Source organism: Zosterops lateralis (assembly GCF_965231275.1).
Source record: "Zosterops lateralis genome assembly, chromosome: 26".
Classification (NCBI taxonomy): domain Eukaryota; kingdom Metazoa; phylum Chordata; class Aves; order Passeriformes; family Zosteropidae; genus Zosterops; species Zosterops lateralis.
Genome location: NC_139786.1, coordinates 107,184 through 127,876, shown reverse-complemented (window position 1 = coordinate 127,876; position 20,693 = coordinate 107,184). Strand labels below are relative to the sequence as shown.

The 20,693-nt window shown below is 60.7% G+C and overlaps 1 protein-coding gene across 1 annotated transcript in view; it reads left to right on the top strand.

Annotated features, from left to right (window-relative positions):
* Positions 1–209: 209 nt before the first annotated feature.
* CELSR2 (cadherin EGF LAG seven-pass G-type receptor 2) overlaps positions 210–20,693 on the top strand; it is a gene marked incomplete at both ends in the record, with an annotated part of 28,492 nt that continues 8,008 nt past the window's right edge. Inside the window, 22 exons of the mRNA XM_083878421.1 lie at positions 210–3,969; positions 5,786–6,433; positions 6,984–7,206; positions 7,709–7,824; positions 8,235–8,323; positions 8,968–9,125; positions 9,565–9,728; positions 10,647–10,772; positions 11,216–11,382; positions 12,032–12,217; positions 12,329–12,442; positions 13,255–13,429; positions 14,141–14,282; positions 14,723–14,843; positions 15,052–15,235; positions 15,320–15,421; positions 16,176–16,270; positions 16,347–16,556; positions 17,194–17,377; positions 18,529–18,672; positions 19,225–19,459; positions 19,800–19,985. Coding sequence (XP_083734547.1) covers positions 210–3,969; positions 5,786–6,433; positions 6,984–7,206; positions 7,709–7,824; positions 8,235–8,323; positions 8,968–9,125; positions 9,565–9,728; positions 10,647–10,772; positions 11,216–11,382; positions 12,032–12,217; positions 12,329–12,442; positions 13,255–13,429; positions 14,141–14,282; positions 14,723–14,843; positions 15,052–15,235; positions 15,320–15,421; positions 16,176–16,270; positions 16,347–16,556; positions 17,194–17,377; positions 18,529–18,672; positions 19,225–19,459; positions 19,800–19,985 — 7,529 coding nt within the window. The remainder of the gene's footprint in view (positions 3,970–5,785; positions 6,434–6,983; positions 7,207–7,708; positions 7,825–8,234; positions 8,324–8,967; positions 9,126–9,564; positions 9,729–10,646; positions 10,773–11,215; positions 11,383–12,031; positions 12,218–12,328; positions 12,443–13,254; positions 13,430–14,140; positions 14,283–14,722; positions 14,844–15,051; positions 15,236–15,319; positions 15,422–16,175; positions 16,271–16,346; positions 16,557–17,193; positions 17,378–18,528; positions 18,673–19,224; positions 19,460–19,799; positions 19,986–20,693) is intronic.

The following is a 20,693-nucleotide window of genomic DNA, read 5'->3' as shown; positions in this document are numbered from 1 at the left end:
GTGCCGGGGGCAGGTGCCGGTCGCGGTGCCGCGGGCAGGTGCCGGGGGCGGTGCCGGGGGCGGCGGCGGCGGCTCCTTTAAGCGCGGCCGGGCCGCTGAATTGGCGGCTCCGCCCCGGCGGGCGCGCGCGGGCGAGGGCGGGGCGCAGGCGGCGGCGCGGGTCGCTGCGGTACCAGCGGCGGCACCGGGGGCACCGGGGGGCAGCGGCCATGGGCCCTCCGCCCACCCGCCGGGCCGCGCTCCCGCTGCTGCCGCTGTTGCTGCTCCTGCTGCCCGTACCGGGACCGGCCACCGCCATCACCACCGCCATCGGCTCCCGCCCCCCCACCGGCATCAACACCGGCACCCGTACCCGTCCGTCCAGCACGCTCCCGGCGCCGCTCCAGCTGCGCGGCGGCACCGGGGACAGCGGCGGCGCGCGGCCCCCGCCAAGCACCGGGGACAGCGGCGACAGCGCAGGGCCCGCACTGGCCGCGCGTGGCAGCGATGGGACCGCATCAGGCACCGGCTCTTCCAGCGGGGACAGTGGCGGCGGCGTTACGGCATCTCCAGGTATCGGCGGCACCGGGGTTACCGGGGACACTGGAGGCACCGCGAATGTTGGAGACACCGGGAAGCCTGGAGGCACTGGGGACGCTGGAGGCACTGGGGACGCTGGAGGCAGTGGGGGCGTTGGAAGCACCAGGGACGCCGGAGGCACCCGAGATAGTGGAGGCACCGGGGTTACTGGAGGAACTGGAGACACTGGGAACACCCATGTCCTCAGGGGCACCAAGAGCACCAGGAATACTGGACGCACCGGGGACACCAACATCCCCATGAACACCGAGACCTCTGGGAATGTGCTCAGCCCTGGGAGTGTTGGGGGCACTGGGAGCACTCCAGTCCCCAGGGACACCAGGGATTCTGAACTCATTGGGGAGACTGGGAGAGTCTTCACGGATGCTGGAAGCGTTAGGAAAGTCCCCAGGGATACTGGGAGCACCAGAGGTACTGAACATAATGGGGAGACTGGGAAAGTCCACAGCGACACCAGGAACACTGTGGACACTGGACATGCTGGGAACACCAACATCCCCAGGGAGACCAGTGGTACTGGGGATGCAATGGACACTAGGGATGCTGTGGAGTCCCAGATCACAGTGATCCCCAAGCCCCCCATACCTCACCACCGCCCCTGCCGCAGCCCCAACACAGCACCACAATTCCAACCCTCCAGCTACCAGGCCACAGTGGAGGAGAACCAGCCAGCAGGCACACCAGTGGCACAAGTGACAGCACAGGACCCTGATGAGGGGGAGGCAGGCCGGTTGCACTATGCCATGGCTGCACTCTTTGACAGCCGCTCTGATGCCCTCTTCTCCGTGGACCCTGTAACTGGTGCCATCAGCACCACTGCACCACTGGACCGTGAGAGCAAGAGCACTCATGTGTTCCGAGTGACAGCAGTGGACCACGGAACACCCCGGCGCAGTGCCATGGCCACACTGACGGTGATGGTGAGCGACGCCAATGACCACGACCCAGCCTTTGAGCAGCCAGAATACCGGGAGAGCGTGCGAGAGAATCTGGAGGTGGGCTATGAGGTACTGACAGTGCGGGCCACCGATGGCGACACTGGTCCCAATGCCAACATCCTTTACCGCCTCCTCAATACTGGTGGCGCCAATGAGGTCTTTGAGATTGATTCCCGCTCAGGCGTCATCCGCACCTGTGGCCCTGTGGACCGGGAAGTGGTGGATGCCTTCGAGCTGTTGGTGGAGGCCACAGACCAGGGCCAGGATCCCAGTCCCCGGAGTGCCACAGCCACTGTCCTCATTGCTGTGGAAGACGACAATGACAACGCGCCGCAGTTCAGCGAGCGGCGTTACGTGGCACAGGTCCCCGAGGACGTGGTGCCCAATGTGGCGGTTCTGCAGGTGATGGCCACCGACCGCGACAAAGGCAGCAATGCATTAGTGCACTACAGCATTGTCAGCGGCAACACTCGTGGGCACTTCTACATTGATGCACAGACAGGCATGCTGGATGTTGTTACCCCCCTGGACTACGAGGTCACCAAGGAGTTCACCCTGCGGATCCGGGCGCAGGATGGTGGCCGTCCACCTCTCTCCAACATCAGTGGTTTGGTTACCATCCAGGTGTTGGATGTCAATGACAATGCACCCATATTTGTCAGCACCCCCTTCCAGGCCACCGTGCTGGAGAATGTCCCTGTAGGCTACTCTGTCATCCATGTACAAGCCATTGATGCCGATTCAGGTGACAACAGCCGGTTAGTTTACACCCTGCTGGAGACTGGCACTGGCTTCCCCTTTGCCATCAACAACAGCACTGGGTGGATTGTGGTGGCCTCTGAGCTGGACCGGGAGGTGGTTGACTTCTACAGTTTCGAAGTGAAGGCACAGGACCAGGGCACTCCTCCAAAAGCCTCCATGGCCAGTGTCAGTGTCACCATCCTGGATGTCAATGACAACAGCCCTGAATTCACCCAGCGGGAGTACAGTGCCCGCCTGAATGAGGACGCAGCAGTGGGCACCAGTGTCCTGACTGTCTCTGCTGTCGACCGTGATGCTAACAGCATCATCACATACCAGATCTCCAGTGGCAACACCCGCAACCGGTTCTCCATCACCAGCCAGAGTGGTGGTGGGCTCATCTCCCTTGCCCTGCCCTTGGACTATAAGCTGGAGCGGCAGTACCTGCTCACCATTGCTGCCTCTGATGGCACCCGCCAGGACACTGCCCAGGTGATTGTCAATGTCACCGATGCCAACACCCACCGCCCCGTCTTCCAGAGCTCCCACTACACTGTCAACATCAATGAGGACCGGCCAGTGGGCACAACAGTGGTGGTCATCAGCGCCACAGACGAGGACACAGGGGAGAATGCCCGGATCACCTACCTGATGGAAGACAGCATCCCCCAGTTCAGCATTGCTGCTGAGACTGGTGCTGTCACCACCCAGATGGAACTGGACTATGAGGACCAGGTGTCCTACACCTTGGCCATCACGGCGCAGGACAACGGTATCCCACAGAAATCTGACACAACTTATCTGGAGATCCTGGTGAATGATGTCAATGACAATGCACCCCAGTTCCTCCGTCATTCCTACCAGGGATCCATCTACGAGGATGTCCCCACCTTCACCAGTGTCCTCCAGGTCTCTGCAACTGACCGTGACTCCGGGCTCAACGGCAGGGTCTTCTACACCTTCCAAGGGGGTGATGATGGTGATGGCGACTTCATCATTGAGTCCACCTCGGGCATTGTCCGCACCTTGCGCCGTCTTGACCGGGAGAATGTGCCGATGTATTCCCTGCGGGCATTCGCTGTGGATAAGGGGATCCCAGCCCGGAGGACACCAGTGGAGATCCAGGTGACAGTGTTGGATGTCAATGACAACCCACCTGTGTTTGAGCGGGACGAGTTTGACATCTTTGTGGAGGAGAACAGCCCCATTGGGCTGGTGGTGGCCCGGATCACTGCCACTGACCCTGATGAGGGCACCAATGCCCAGATCATGTACCAGATCGTGGAAGGCAACATCCCCGAGGTCTTCCAGCTGGATATCTTCTCTGGAGAGCTCACTGCCCTGGCTGACCTGGACTATGAGACCAAGGCCGAATACATCATGGTGGTCCAGGCAACCTCGGCACCACTGGTCAGTCGGGCCACCATCCATGTGCGCCTACGTGACACCAATGACAACAGCCCCCAGCTCAAGAACTTCAAGATCCTCTTCAACAACTACATCACCAACCGCTCCGGAAGCTTCCCTGGGGGCGTCATTGGCCGCATCCCTGCCTATGACCCTGATGTCTCTGACCACCTCACTTATGCATTTGAGCAGGGCAATGAGCTCAACCTTGTGTTGCTGGACCCACACAGTGGAGACCTGCGCCTCAGTCCAGCCCTGGACAACAACCGTCCACTTGAGGCTGTCATGAGGGTGTCTGTCTCTGGTAAGACCCCCACCCATAAAGGGCACCTTGTGGGGGGAGGTGCATGAGGTTTGTGGCTACATTGACATCTATTTTTGCATGGAGGCAAGGTGTTACTACCCAGGGATCTCACTACCCTGTTTTGGCCGCCCACACCCTCCAGATCAGAAGGGTTGTGTTGTGGGGTCCCACCACCCCACTGAGGTGTTTTGGAGTTCCACCACCCCATCCTGCTTGCCTCTACTGTCCAGATATAGGGAAGGAGGGATAATGGGATGCTGTGCCTTTCTCACACCCCAGACATCCAAGCTGGAGGCCGCTGGGGTCCCTAGCATCCTCTTTGCTTTTCCTACCCCCTGAGCTGTCTAGAGGGGGTCCTGGCACTTCTCTATATGTCACTGAGCAGGATGGGGGAGCAGAGGCTGGTGTAGGCTTGGGGGCTTGTTGTGGGGGGTCTGATGGGTGAATCTGGGAAGGCTCAGGGTGCAGTGCAGTATTGGGGGAGTCCTGGCACTGCAATATTTGTGTTTCCAGGAGACTGCACTTGATGAATTCAGGGCAGGAGACACAGGGCCTAGTGTGTGTGTTTGGGGGGGCACCCTGACCTCCACTGAGAGGTCCCCAAACCTTGGCGGGGGGGCTCAGAAGATAAGGGGGTTGTGCCATCAGTTGTCAGCACTGTTTGGGCAGTGAGGTGTCCAGGAGGTGCTTCTGGGAGGTGGGGGTCACCCCAAGGTGGGGGGAACATCTCCTTGGTCACCCCCAGGTCAGGGGGAAACTGGGCCAGAGGCCATGCCTGATGTCTATTGTCCCCAGCCACATGGCCCCCATCACCCTCCAGCTTCCCCTGGCTGGGGTCCCTGCTCTGGCCACACAAAGCAGGGGGCCCAGGGCACAAAGGGTGGGGGCAGGGAGTCCCCGTCCCCCTCCCCTGTGTCCCCTCCCCCTGCAAGCGCAGGGGCAGGCGGGAGGGAAACAAAAGGTCCAGCCATAGCTGGGCCCTCAGGGCCGCGGCCATGGCAACCTTCCCCCTGCCGGCCACTGGCCATCAGTCACTGGCCACGGGCCATTGGGCAGCCCTGGCCCCTGCCACCCCCTGTGGCACCCTCTTCTGCCTGCTTGGCCCCCCACCTGTCCCCCTGCTCTCTTCATCTGTCTGTCTGCCTGCTCCCCATCTGTCCTCCATCCTCCTGCCTTTGGCCAGGGGGAGGAAAAAGAGAAGGAGGAGAAAGGTGGGTGCCTGAGTGCTTAGCAGAGATTTTGCTCACCCACCAGCACCAGCACCACAACCAACACCAACCCCATAACCAGCACCAGCCCCATAACCAGCACTGTCCCCATTCAATAGTGACCAGGTGAGACAGGAGCCTTGTAACCAGTTCCAGCCCCATTGCTAATACCGTCCCCATCTCACTGTCCCTACCCTGTGATGGCCAGGTGAGATGGGCACCCCCAAAACAGCACCAGCCCCATAACCAGCACCAACTCTATAACCATCACTATCTCCATTCCTTGGTGGCTTAGTGGGAAAGGTCTCTTATAGCCTGTACTGTCCCCACCTGACTGTGCCTATTCCATGCTGGTCAAGTGGGATGGCCACCTCATAGCCAGTATTGTCCTGTTCCACAGTGGCTACATAGGCTAGGTGTTTCGTGGCCAGTGCTGTCCCCATTCTGTGGTGGCCAAGCAGATCAAGCCCCCATAGCACTGTCCCCATCCAACAGCAGTTGATTTGGTTGGTTGCCCCATATCCAGCACTGTTCCCATCCCACCATCCTTTCCCAGAGCTATCCATTGCTGTCACTGACCCCCTCCTGTGTCCTGCCTTTGTCCCCAGATGGCGTTCACAGCACAACAGCGCAGTGCACGCTGCAGGTGACAGTGATCACAGATGAGATGCTCAGCAACAGCATCACCCTGCGTTTGGCTGACATGTCCCAGGAACGCTTCTTGTCCCCCCTGCTCAGCCGGTTCCTGGAGGGGGTGGCCGCTGTCCTGGCCACCCCCCGCCACCGCGTCGTCCTCTTCAACATCCAAACAGACACAGACGTGGGACCAGCGCGGATCCTCAATGTCAGCCTCTCAGCACTGCTGCCGGCGGTGGTGCCAGGTGCATCGCAGTTCTTCTCGTCAGAGGAGCTGCAGGAGCGGCTATACCTTAACCGGTCGCTCCTGGCGGCCACCACAGCCCAGCGCGTCCTGCCCTTTGATGACAACGTGTGTCTGCGCGAGCCCTGTGAGAACTACATGCGCTGCGTCTCCGTCCTGCAGTTCGACAGCTCCGCGCCCTTCCTCGCCTCCGACACCATCCTTTTCCGCCCCATCCACCCCGTCACGGGCCTACGCTGTCGCTGCCCGCCTGGCTTTACCGGTGACTACTGCGAGACCGAGATTGACCTCTGCTACTCCAGCCCCTGTGGCAGCAATGGGCGGTGCCGGAGCCGTGAGGGCGGATACACCTGCGAGTGCCACGAAGACTTCACTGGTTAGAGCCACTGGCCAGCCTGTCCTCATAGTGACTCCATCCTCATCTTTCCTCATCCAGCTCCCCTTTAGCCCCCTCTCCCTCCGCCAGTAGACTGGTGGCACTGAGGCCATACACCCTACCCCCACCTTAGGAGTCCAACCCCCATGGGACCCCCAAGTGGGGGTTGCCAGCCAGGTGGGGGAGGGGATGTGAGAGGAGGGGGTGTCTCTGGGTTTCCATGGCAATGGGAGGTGGTTGCCATGGTGATAGAGCCAGGGATAAAGATGCTAGGGGGGAAGGAGAGGGGATCCCCACCCTCCCACTTAGGGTGCTTGGTGTCACATTGGGGAGCCCTATGAGTGTCTGGAGGGAGAACTTGGGTGTTACTGGGGGGTGGGGAGGAGAGAAGACCCCCACCCCCCATTTTTGGATGCTGGTGGCATTGGGGTATCACACAGGGGAGCCCTGCAAGCTGAGCACCTGAGAGGGGCCACTCTGGGTTTAAGGGGGAGGTGTGGGGGCAGATGGGACTCCTCACCCCAGTTTTGGGGTTCTGGATGTGACACAGGGGAGCACTGTGAGCTGAGTGCCCGGGAGGGCCGCTGCACTCCAGGGGTCTGCCGGAATGGGGGCACCTGCCTGAACCTGCTGGTGGGGGGATTCCGGTGCCAGTGCCCCCCTGGGCACTATGAGAAGCCCTTCTGCACCATGAGCACCCGCAGCTTCCCCCCGCACTCCTTCCTCACTTTTCGTGGGCTCCGCCAGCGCTTCCACTTCACCCTTGGCCTCACGTGAGCCTGGGGAAATCTGGGGAGTCGGGGGGTGATGTGTGCCCCTGTGGATGTCACGTGGGGAGTGGGGTAGATGGTGATGGTTGCCCCATTTGGCATGAGATGAGGTGAGGGGGGGTGAAGTGATGGGTATCTTGTGGGCACTGGGTGGGTAGGTGGGTGCCCCCATTGGCCTAATTTGGAGTGTGGGGTGGTGGGTGTTTCAAAGGCATCAGATGGACTGTGGGGTGATTGAGTGTGGGGTGATGGGCACCCTGAGGGCACAGAGTGGGAGCAAACGGTGGGAGTTGCCACTTGGCATGGGGGGAAATGGGGTGGGGGGCACCTTGTGGGGGCAGGGGTTGATGGGTACCCATCATCTCACAGTGGGTACAAGGTCATGGGGCAGGGCTTGAGGGTTGTGCCTCAGGGGCATGGCAGGGTCAGGGGGTGTTGGGGAGTGCCAGGGAGGCACGGTGGGATTGGGGGGTATTGGGGCACTCCTGGCACTTGTGTTCCTCAGGTTTGCCACACAGGAGCGGGATGGGCTCCTGCTGTATAATGGGCGCTTCAATGAGCGGCATGACTTCGTGGCACTAGAGATTGTGGATGAGCAGCTGCAGCTCACCTTCTCAGCAGGTATGCACTGCCCCTGCTACACCCTGACACTGCACCCTGGGACCCTTGTGGGCACTGTATTCTTCACTGCATCCCTCACTTTATCCCACACATCCCATTCTGACACTCCCTGGCACTGCATCCTGGGCACCCCATTCCCAGCACTGCACCTCTCGTTGCATTCCTTACTGCATCCCTGTCCTGCCAATTCTTGGGGCAGTCTGACAGTGTATCCCCAGCATCCCATCCCTGACACTGCATCCCTGGCACTGCATCTTGGACATCTCATGGCTAGCACTGCATCCCCTGCATCACGTCCCCAACACTGCATCCCCAACACTGCATCCCTGGCGCTGCATCCTGGGCATCCCATCCTGGCACTGCCACCCCTCCTTGCTTCTGGCTGTGTTGTCATGACGCTGTGCCCATAGGTGAGACCACCACCACAGTGTCACCCTTCGTGCCAGGAGGTGTCAGTGATGGGCAGTGGCACCGGGTGCAGCTGCACTACTACAACAAGGTGGGGGAATGGGGAGCATGGGGGCGTGCAGTGGGTGGGGAGTGTTTAGGGCAGACAGAGGAAGGGAAGATGGAGGGGAAGGGTGGGGGAATGGAGAGATGGGGGCGGATCAGGTAGGGGGTTTGAGGCACCTAAAGGACCCCTTAGGGATATGCCCACCCCTGGGGGTCCCAAGGGATGGGAGATGGGAGATGGAGGAAGAGGAGGAAGAAGGAGTGGAGGGGAAGGGGGTGTTGGAGGGATGAGGAGAGTAGATAGATTTGTGGGACTCCAAGGGCTGCCCCCATCCATGAGGACCTCAAGGGACCCTCACACACTTCCTCAGCCATTGGCCCCGCAAGGAACCCCGCCTCCCTTCCTCACCTGTGGGGACCCCCAAGGAATTGGGATGGGGGGGTGGAGGAAGAGGAGGTCAAAGGGATGGGGGCTTGGGGGAGATGAAGGGGACCATTGAGGGGTTTAAGGGAAGCTGAAGGGATGGAGGGGAGTGTTGGGGAGTCTGGAGGGTGGGGGACTGATGGTCTGGAGGAGCATGGGAACATGGTGAGTGTTAAGGGGCCAGAGGGCAGTGGGAGGATGAGAAGCAGGACAAAGGCTGCAGGATGGGGGTCCTGGGCTCCCCCACCTGATATGGGGTCCCCCAGCCGGTTGTGGGGCGCTCGGGGGTCCCACAGGGCCCCTCAGAGCAGAAGGTGGCTGTGGTGACTGTGGACGACTGTGACACAGCCATGGCACTGCGCTTTGGGCCTCGCCTCGGCAACTACTCCTGCGCTGCCCAGGGCACCCAGACTGGCAGCAAGAAGTGAGGGGGACCTGGGGATCCCAAGGGTGGGGGTCCCTTGGGGTACCCGTAGAAGGGTCCTTTGGAGGTGAATGGTCTCTATGGGTGAGGTACCTTTGGAGTCCTCACTGGTGAGACGTCTTTGGGGAATCATGGGTCCCTGTAGATCGGGAGTCACTGGAGGTCCCCATTGGTTGGGGAGGTTCTCTTGGGATTGCCATGCATTTGGGAGGGGAGGGAGTCCCTTGGGACTGTGTTAAGGGGGGGGGGATCTGTTGAGTTCCATTTGGGTGAACTCAAATGGGTGGTCCCCATAGGTTTTGGGGTGAGTAGGTGTTCTTTGGGGTTCCCTTGTGACTCGTGTGGGATGGGAGGTGGCTGCATGTCCCTTGGGGTCCCCATGGGTTGTGGAGTCCTTCGGGGATCTCTTGAGTCCCCAAAGTGATGGTGGGCTCTGCAGGTCGCTGGACCTGACGGGGCCACTGCTTCTGGGGGGGGTCCCAACGCTGCCCGAGAGTTTCCCAATCCGCAGCCGGCACTTTGTGGGGTGCATGCGGCACCTCCATGTTGACCAGCACCCTGTGGACATGGCAGCCTTCATTGCTAACAACGGCACCCTGCCTGGTGGGCTCTGGGACTGGGAGACTGGGCAGGGGCTGGGGGGACTGTGCTACTTCAAGCAGAGGGAGATGGGGTGTGGGGTTAAGGGGTACCTGAGGAATGGGGCTGTGTCCTCTGAATGATGGGAGGGCGTTCCAGGGCTGCAGGGATGAGTGGGAGTCCAGGGGTCATGGGGGATGCTGTGCCCCCTGGGTGTGGAATGGGAAGTTAGGGAGTGCAGATATGGGTTCAGGGGTACCAGAGCCATGGGGCTGTGCCCCCTGGATGTGGGGAGGGGGTGCCAAGGTAATAGGGCTGGATGGGAGTCCAGGGGAGACAGGGCAGAGCTGTACCCCCTGAGTGTGGGGAGGGGGTGAGGGGTTGCCAGGGCCATGGGACTGGATAAAGGTCCACTGAATGGGCTGGTGTGGGAGTTCTGTGCCCCCTGGGTGTGGGATGGGAAGTCAAGGGGGTGTAGGTTTGAGTTCAGGGTTGCCAGGGCCGTGGGGCTGTGCCCCCAGGGTGTGGAGTATCAAGTAGGGGTTGCTGAGACTTGGGGGCTGGCTGGGAGCCCTGGTTTGGGCAGTGCTGTGTCCCACGGTTGTGGGGAGAGGGTGCCAGGCTCATGGGGCTGCATGGGGGTCCAGGGACGTGGTGGTAGGGCATTCTGTGTTCCCTGGTTGTGAGGACAAGGGGCTGCCTGGGCCATCGAGCTGGAGTGAGTGGCACAGACAAGGCTGTGTCCCCTGGGGGTGGGGAAATGCCAGGGCTAGGGGGCTGGATCGGGTTGTATCCTCTTTGGGGTGGGGTTGGGATGTGGGGTGGGCAGTCAGGGGGTACTAGGATCATGGGGTTGGATAAGGGTTCAAGGATGTGTGAGTGCCCCATGGGGCTGGGGATCCCAGGTCATGTGTGGCATGTGACCCCTGTGTCCCCTTCCAGGTTGTCCCCCTAAGAAGACTCTGTGTGACACCAATACATGCCACAATGGTGGCACCTGCGTGCATGAGTGGGGGGGCTTCAGCTGCCGCTGCCCGCTGGGCTTTGGGGGCAAAACCTGCCAGGAGGGTACTGGGGGGCCTGGGGGGACAGTGTGGTGGAGCTTTGTGGGGTCCATAGTCTTGTTGTGCGTCCGTGGGAGACATGGGGAGGGTCTCTGGGTGGGTGTGAGGGGTGTGGAAAGGGAGCAAGGGGCATCACCAGGTGTGTTTGGGAGTCTGTGAAGTAGTTCTGTTTTCATGAGGGCGTACGGGAGATCCGTGGGTGGGTGCAGGAGGTCTGTGGGAGGGTGTGTTGGCATCTGTGGGATGTGCATGGGGTCCCCGGGTGGTTGCTGGGGATCTGAGAGTGGGTATGTGAAGCTGTGTGGGGTTTTGGGGGGTCGTGGATGGGGTCAGTGGGCAGGTATGGGTGGTCTGTATGGGGGGCACGTGGCCACCTCGCGGACGTCCCTGGGGTGGGCTTGGGGGGTCTGTGGGAATTGCCCCGTGTCCCATGTGCATGCCCCGCAGAGATGGCAGGCCCGCAGCGGTTCGTGGGCAGCAGCTGCGTGGCGTGGAATGGGCTGGCGCTGCCCCTCTCCCTGCCCTGGCCGGTCCGCATCATGTTCCGCACCCGCCACCCCCGCGGGGTTCTGCTGCGGGCGGGGGTCGGAGGTCGTCTAACCCTCATCCTGCAGGTGGGCACGGAGGAGGCATGGGGAGGGCACGGGGGACTCAAATAGGGGAGTTTTCCTGAGGAAAGTGCCGGGGAGGGGAAGTGGTTGCCCTCAGGGGTTATTGATTTGGGTGGGGGTCATGGCCACAGGAAGTATTGGTTTTGGTGTCATTTGGCATTGCCCGGGGAGGATATTGACTTGAGCGGGAATATAGGGGGGTTGTCACTGGGACAGTGCCAGGGGTTATTACTCTGAGGGTGGGAGGGGGTTATTGGCATTATTGGCATTGAGGAGTTGTTGGCACAAGGTTTATTACACTGGGGGGTCATTGCCTTGGGGGGGTCATTGGAACAGGAGGTATTGCCTGGGGGGTATATATGGCCACGGGGAAGTAGTGGCATGGGGGGTTGGAACAGGGGAGTTAAACCTCATAGAAGTGCCAGGGGAGTATTGCCTTGAAGGGGGTCTGTTGGTATCGGAGGCTATGCTATTGCTATGGGGGGGCATATTGCTGGGAGGAGGGAGGGGAACAGTGCAAAGGGATGCCACCCCTTGAGGGGGCATTACCTGGGGGGTTGTGTTACTGTCCCAAGGGAAATTCTATTTCCCAGTGGGCAGTGCCTAGTGCTCACCAGGTTTTTGGGATCCTTGACATGTCTACCCCTCACAGCTGAGCGAGGGGCAGGTGGAGGCTGGTGCCTGGCAAGGAGAGGACCGTTTGGCCACCCTGCGTCTGCCCCAGGCCAAAGTCAATGATGGTGCCTGGCACCACGTGCAGCTGGAGGTGCAGGGGGGCCCCAAGCACAACCCCTCTGCCACCCTCCTCCTCCTCACCCTTGACTATGGCCGCCACCAGGTAGGGGGAGACTGAGGCACAGGGGGCCATCCACTCTGATGATCCCTGGGTGCCACCGTGGCACCCCCTGTGGCTCCCCAAGGCACCCACGGGAGTCCCTGTGTTCCCCAGGCAATGGGCGATGTCCCTGGAGAGCTGCAGGGACTGCGACTGCGCACACTGAGCCTTGGGGGTCTGCTGGGGGACAGTGGCACCGTGGAGGAGGGGTTCCAGGGGTGCCTGCAGGTACACAGGCATGGGCTTGGAGGGTGTGGGGAGCATGGGGTGGCAGGTGTAGGGGTGGAGGGTGGGCTTGGGGATGTGGAAGAGGGGGTCCTTACACGGTCACAATGGGAGGGTTATGGATAGTACAGGGGGTACTGGCTGGTACTGGATTTGGATAGTACTGGGGCCACTGAAGCATCGAGAAGTGATGCAACTGGGGAGGGGGGCTGGTGTGACACAGCAGGTCCTGGTGTGGAGTTCGGGATGTCACATGTTGTGGGGACAGACTGAATGGGATGACACAAAAGGTCCTGAGTGGTAGTGAGGGGCCCTGGAGCAGGTGGGGTCATGGTGGCTGGTACGTCACTGGGGTCGCTGACAGGTGACCCCACACAGAGAAGTTGGGGTGAGGTGGGGGAGTGTCCCAAGTCAATGAGGGGTCGCTGCCAGTGACACAGGGATGTCACCAGGTGGTGCTGAGGTACAATGACAGGTGACAGGATATAGAGAGTTCAGGGTGCCACAGTGAGTCTGGTGTCATGGTGGAGGAAACTGAGAGGGGGGTGACACTGCAGGGTGGTCCAGGTTATTCTGGGGTGTCTTGTGTGGAAAGGGACACTGAGGTAGGTATGACAGTTGGGCAGGGGGTTTTAGGGTGACGTGGTGGGTCCCATGTGGTGATGAGATCGCACTGATGGTGACACGGTGCAGGGAGTTCTTGTGGGGTCTTGGGGGAATGGTGAGAGAAACTGAGGCATGGAGTGGAGTGTGTTGGGGGGTCCAGCGTGGCTCGGGGTGGGTCTCAATGAGAACACTGATGGGTGACCTTGCAGGGCCTGCATATTGGGGACCCTGTGGTGACTGCGGGTGCCCTGAGCCTGGCACAGGCAGTGCAGGTGAACGTGGAGGGGGGCTGTGCCCTGCCCGATCCCTGCGACTCGGGGCCCTGCCCCCCCCACAGCTACTGCAGTGACGATTGGGACAGTTTCTCATGCCGCTGCCATCCAGGTGAGTAGGGACCCCCCCAGACCCCTGACACCCCCTCAACACATCCCAGACATTCCCCCAATAGCCCTGGACACTGACACGCCTGTGACACCCCCCTCTGCCACTCCAGTGAATGGGGACACCCTGAGACCCCAGAGACCCCCCAGCAGCCCCCTAACACTCCCTGACACCCTCCTGACACAGCTTGACACTCTCAGAATGCTGACACACCTGTGACACCCCTGTGACATCCCCTACTGCTACCCTGGTGAGCAGAGACCCCTGGAACCCCTGACAAGTCCCAACGGCCCCTGAGATACAGCCACCCCTGTGACACCCCCCCATGAAGGAGAGACCCCCAGCACCTCCTGAAAACCTTGAGACACTGCCATCCCCAGCACTGCCACCCTGTGACATACTGCCCCAACAACACTATCCTTTCTGGGCACCACCACTCCATCCCTGCCACCTGGGCAGTGCCACCAGCCTGTCGCTGTCACCTGGACATTGCCACCTGTGTCAGTGTTCCTAAGGCACTGCCAGCCTTGTGCCCAGGTACTGCCTAGCCTCATCCCTGTTCCCTGAGCACTGCCACTGTTCACTCACTCTCCCCAAGGCACTTGCACCCTCCCTTGTCACTACCACTCCTTATCACTGTCACCCCTGGGCACTTCCCCTCACCACCCCCATCACTGTCCCCTGTTGTTGTCCCCAACAATGTCCTGTGCCCAGGGTACTTCGGTGACAGCTGTGTCAGTGCTTGTGCCCTGGACCCCTGTGAGCCTCCAAGCACCTGTACCCGCCGCCCAGGCATGGCCCCTGGCTATGCCTGTCACTGTCCCCCGGGCACCTTCGGGACCCTCTGCCAGTACCGGTTGGTGACACTGTGGGGCACATGCGTTTCCCTGGGGGAACATGGAGCACCCAGGGGGAGGGTGATGCTGTGAGGGACAGCGGGGGCAGGGGGTGGGATGAGAGGAGGGTGGGCATATGAGGTAGGGTGGGTGTGCAGGGGGCATAGTGCACGTGCAAGAGCTGTGGTGGGTGTGCCAATGGCAGGGGGAGCATGGACAGGGCCCAGTGGCTGTGCAAGAGCTATGGTGGGTATGCAGGGATCACTGTGGATGAAAGTGGTACTGTAGGTGTAGAAGTGGCACAGTGGGAGTGCAAGGGCCACTGTGGCAGTACAGGTGGCACTATGAGGGTATAAGTGGCCATGTACGTATGCAAGGAACAAAGAGCCGTGTGAGTCTACAAGTGGCATTGTGGGGGTATCCTGGCATGGTGCCCGAGTGCCAGCTCCAGTGTCTCCAGGGAGGCGCAACCATGCCCACGGGGGTGGTGGGGACACCCCACGTGCGGCCCCTGCAGCTGCAATGTCACCCACGGCTTCGACCCAGACTGCAACAAGACCACGGGCGAGTGTCGCTGCAAGGTGGGACCTGCCAGCCCTTTTCACTTCCCCTCCCAACCCCTGCCATCCTCCTGTCACTCCTCTATTGCCCCCTGCCGCCCCACTGTCATCCTGTCACCTCCCTGTCACCCCCCATCATGCCCCTTGACAACCCCCCAGTGACCTCCCTGTCACCCCGTGCCTGCTGTCACCCCAACCCCGTGCCAGTTGTGACCCTGTGTCCTCCCAGGACAACCACTACCGCCTGCCAGGAGGGGACACATGCCATCCCTGTGAGTGTTACCCCACTGGGTCACTGTCGCGCCGCTGCGATCCCAACACTGGACAGTGTCCCTGCAAAGCTGGGGTCATCGGCCGCCACTGTGACCGCTGTGATAACCCCTTTGCTGAGGTGACAGCCAGTGGCTGCGAAGGTGGGGGACTGTCAACTTGTGTCACCCTGTGCCACCCTGCACCACCCTGCGTCCCCCATTTTGATGCCCTGTTGTGTCCCGCAGTGAACTACGACAGCTGTCCTCGGGCCATTGAGGCTGGCATCTGGTGGCCTCGCACTCGGTTTGGGCTGCCAGCTGCAGCCCCCTGCCCCAAGGGCTCTGTTGGTACGTGGGGACATGGACGGGAGATGTCACTGGGCACACTCTCAGAATGGGGCTGGGGGTGACAGTGGTGACATCACTGGGATGGGGATGAGAGGGGTTGACAACGGCATTGCTTGGGTGGTACAGAGAGGTGACACTGTGATTGCACTCATGAGACATGGTTGGGAGAGAGGACACCATGGGGTCACTTCAGGGTATTGATATGGTGTAGCATTGCTGGGATGGGATGTTGACACCAGTGAGACTGGGCTCGGGTGTGTTATGGTGGTGGCACCAGTTGGATGGAGCTGGGGTGGAACCGTGGGCATCACTGGGACAGGACAAGGGGGTGATACTGTGGTGACATTATTGGGTTGGTACAGGGAGGTGACACTGTGGTGGCACTGATAGGATGGGTTAGGGGTGGTGACACCTTGGTAGTACCAAGATGGAGTGTGGGTGACACAAGTGTGGACTTTTGAGATGAAGCTGGGGCTGCCACTGTGGTGTCACTGCAGAGTGTGACACTGATGGCATCACTGGGACAGTACTGGTGGCTATCACGGTGGTGCCACTGGGGGGTGACACAGGAGTGTAACATTGTGGTGGCGCCAGCTGGGACAGGGTATGGCACCACTGGGAAAAGGTTGGGGGCACCACTCTGGTGTCACTGCAAGGGTGGAGCAGGAGTGTGACACTAGGGGCTCTGCTGGCATGCTGTGAGTGAGTCTGCCCCATTGTCTCCATGGCTCACTCAGTGTCCCCCATCCCACAGGCACGGCACTGCGCCACTGTGACGAGCACAAGGGCTGGCTGCCCCCCAACCTCTTCAACTGCAGTGCCCTGGCCTTTGCTGCCCTTCGCCCCTGGGTGAGCTGGGGGAACACCAGCGGCAGCCATGCGACAGTGGCACTGGGGCTCTCCTGACTCTGTGTGTGTCCTCAAGGCGGAGCAGCTGGTGGGCAACGAGTCACAGTGGGATGCAGGGCAGTCGGGGCGTGTAGTGCTGGCACTGCGTGAAGCGATGCGTGAGGCCCGTGGGTACTTTGGCAGTGATGTGCACCTGGCATACCGGCTGGCAGGGGCCCTGCTGCACCATGAGAGCCGCCAGCGCGGCTTCCGCCTCGCTGCCACCCAGGACGTGCACTTCACCGAGGTGGGCATGAGATCACGGGGATGGGGACATGCCCGGAGGGGGAATGGGCAAAGTGGTAAAGAGGTTGGGATGATGAGTCCCCATGGGGAAGGATGTGGGTGCAGGAGCCCACACACTAGAGTAATGGACACCCTTGTGGGGAGGGATATTGAGGCAGGAGAGCAGATACCCGGGTGATGGGCACTGGGGAGGGGGGTTAAGGGAGAAGGAAAAGAGGTTGGAGTTATGAGGACCCTTGTGGGGAGGGTCATATTGGGGCAGAAGGTCAAACACTGGGGTGATGGGCACCTGCATGGGGAGGGGGAAGGTGTTGGTGCAGGAACCTGGCTGTCGGGGTGGATGGCACCCACCTGGGAAGGGTGTTGGTGAGGGAGCCCATGCACCAGGGTGATAGGCACCCACTTAGAAAGGAATGTTGGTGTAGGAGGTCTGATGCCAGGGTGGTGGGCATCCCCGAGCAGCACATGTTGGTGTGGCTCAAGGTGCACCCTCAACTTTGTGGGGGTACAGCACCCCCATTCCCCACTGTTGGTGCCAGAGTGTCCCAGCCATAGATTCCTGCAGGGGAGGTTAGGGACACCCTGCCCAGACCCTAGAGTACCAGCTCCCAGTGCCACTACCACTGCCTTTCCCCCAGAACCTGCTGCGGGTGGGCAGTGCACTGCTGGACATGGGGAACAAGCGGCACTGGGAGCTGATCCAGCAGACGGAGGGTGGCACGGCCCAGCTGCTGCGGCACTTCGAGGAGTATGCACGAGCCCTGGCACGGAATATGCCCCAGACTTACCTCAGCCCATTCACCATTGTCACCCCTAACATCGGTCAGTGGGGATGTGTGTGGCTAGAGGGCTGTGAGGGGGGTATCTGCCTGGAACATAGCCATGCTGGGAACATGTGTGTGCCTGGGGACACACATGTGCCCTTGGTGTAGTGCTGGGAACATGGGCATGGCTGTGCCTGAGGGATGTATGTACTGGGGACATGGACATATGTGTGCTCAGGGAGATGTGTGTACTCAGGGGATATGTGTGTGTATTGGGGACATGGACACGTGTCTGGGAACACAGATGTATATACCTGGAATATGTATGTACACAAGGACATGTGAGCTGGGAGCATGCATACATGTGTGATGTGTACTTGGGAACACGTGCTGGGGACACGGATATTTGTGTGGCTGGGAAATGTGTTCTGGGGAATGTGGGTATGCCTAGAGGCATGTGTGTGTGTCTGGGGACATGGGCTGTGGTCTGTGTATCCAGGGGTCAGTGGGTGCTGGGTACAGAGGGTGTTGTGTTCTGTGTGTTCCGGGATTGGTGGATGCTGGGGTCAGTGGATGCCAGGATCCGTGGCCCCTGGGGTCAGTGGGTGCTGGAGTCCATGGCCCTGGGCTCAGTGGGTGTTGGGGTCCATGAGCCCAAGGGTTGGTGGCTGCAGGTGTCTGTGGGTGTATGGATTCATTGCTCTGTGGTTGTTGGATGTCAGGGTCAGTGCGTTCCGGGCTCAGTGGGTGCTGGAGTCTGTGTGCCACAGGGTTGCTGGGTGCTGGGATCTGTGGTCGTAGGGTCTGCATGCCCCAGGTTCTGTGGCTCTGTGGTTCATGCTTGCCAGGGTTGGTGGGTGCTGATGCGGGTGTCCCCCAGGATCAGTGAGTGCTGGAGTTGGTTTGTGCCAGGCTTGGTGTGCCCCAAGATTAGTGAATGCAGAAGTTGATGTGCCCTGGGGTCAGTGGGTGCCAAGGTCTGTGCTCCCCAGGGTCAGTGGGTGCCAGGATTGGTGGGTGCTGGCTTTGGTGTGTCTGGGCTTGGTGTGCCCTGGGATCAGTGAATGCTGGGGTTGGTATGCCCTGGGGTCAGTGGGTGCTGGGGTCTGTGTGCCTCAGGGTTGGTGGGTGCCATGCCATGCCATGCCATGCCATGCCATGCCATGCCATGCCATGCCATGCCATGCCATGCGTGTTATGGTGCCACAGTGGTGTCGGTGGTGCGGTTGGACAAGAGCAGCTTTGCGGATGCCCGCCTGCCACGGTATGAGGCACTGCGGGGGGAGAAACTTCCAGACCTGGAGACAACCGTCATCCTGCCTGACAGCATCTTCCAGCTCTCCAAGGACAGGCGTGAGTCCAGGGCATAATGGGGACAGGGGGCAGAGTTGGAGACCAACTTGCATCCATGGGGCTGGCAGGGCTTGGGGGCCCCCCCATTTGGCCATGGAGACATGGCACAGCTGGAGAGCCTAGCTGGGGGCTGACAGGAATGGAGGAACCCCAGAATGCCCATGGGCTGAAAGAGTTGGGAATCCCAGTGCCACCATGTTGACCACAGTGTGGTCATGAGTCTGGCAGGTTTGGGACCCCAGGATGGTACTGGCATGGCTGGGGACCCTGATAAGGATGCAAGGACCAGGGACCCCAGAGTGGCATCAGAGATCTTGGTGTGGCCATGGCGGTGGGCAGAGTTGGGGACACAAGTGTGACTATGGGGACCTCATGGTCATGGAGCTGACAGGGTTGGGGAACCCAGTGTGGACATAGGGACCCCTGGAGCTGGAAGTGTTGGGGGAACCTTGTTGTGGTCATGGGACTGGCAGTACTGGGGACTCCAGGGTGGCCATGGGAACCCCAGTGAGGTCTCAGAGCGCCATGCCACCCCCTGCCCATGGCCCCCAGGCCCCTCAACCGGGCATGGGCAGGCACCACAGGGCACAGGTGGGCAGGAGGAGGAGGAGGAGAAGGATGAAGCAAGCGAAGAGAAGAAGGAGGAGGAGGCGGGGATGACTGTGGTGACCCGGCACAAGCGCCACCCATCCCTGGGTGAGGGCCAGGCCATCGCCAGCGTCATCATCTACCGCACCTTGGCCGGTCTCCTGCCCCAGCACTTCGACACCGACAAGCGCAGCCTCCGGTGCCAGTGGGGATGGGGGCTTGGGGGGTTGGGGGTGGCACATGGGGTGTCAGGGCAAAGCTAAGCATCTGGGGGGTATAGGGAGATGGGGACAGGGGTGTTTGGAGGGATCTCAGGGGAGGGATGGGAAAGGAGACACATGAGGTGCCCAGTGTTGGGCAAGGGATGGGCAATTGGCTCAAGGGATGTCCAAGAATGGTGTCCATGGGGTGGCCAAAAAAGGGGACACAGGGGAGAATAGGGTTCCCTCACAGTGTCTGTGTGGTGCAAGAGCACTCTGTGGCACCAAGATGGGTTTTGAGGTGCCCTGAGTGGGCTCCCTGAATCCGGTGCCTCCCAGAGTGCCCAAGCGTCCCATCATCAACACACCGGTGCTGAGCATCAGCGTGCACACGGGGGGCACGGATGGCGTGGGGGGCATGGGGACCCCCCGGGTGCTGGCCAAGCCTGTCACCCTCCAGTTCCGGTTGTTGGAAACCCAGGAGCGCTCCAAGCCCATCTGTGTCTTCTGGAACCACTCTTTACGGTGAGGGGGGATAGAGGACATCCCAGGGGTGACAGGGGACACCCTGGGGGCACAGGGACATCCCAGGGGTTAGGGTCAGTAGGATTGAGGATGGAAACACCTTGGGGAAGATGGGAACACTCCAGAGGGATAAGGGATCTCCCCACGGAGACAGGGGACGTGGGGACAAGGACACCCAGGGGATCAGGGGATATCCCAGGGAACACCCTGGGGGAATGGGGACATCTTGGGGAGTCAGGGACAACATGGGGTGACAGACATGCTGAGGTAACAGGGGACGTGGCACACAGAAGGGAAACAGGAAACACCCTGGGGGGAACGGGGCCATGGAAATGGGAACACCCCAGGGAGATGAGGACACTCTGGAGGGACAGGGAGCGTGGGGATGGGGACATGCCATGAAGACAGGGGACGTAGTAACAGGGATAGGGACAACTTGAGGTGATGGGACATGGGAATAGGGATACCTTAATGGGACAGAGGACATCCTAAGGGGACAGGGAACACGGGGACAGGGCAGGATGGATGCCCCAGTATCCCTGCAGGTCATGGGTGAGTAACGTGGGAACAGGACATGAGGGGACAGCTCTGAACCTAGTGGGTGTCAGGGATAGGATGGGGGGCTGTCCCCAAATGGAGGGGACACTTGGGTGAGTGTTCCTGGTGGGTGAGTGGCCCCAAGTGGCAGCGGTTGTCTCTTCTGGGTGG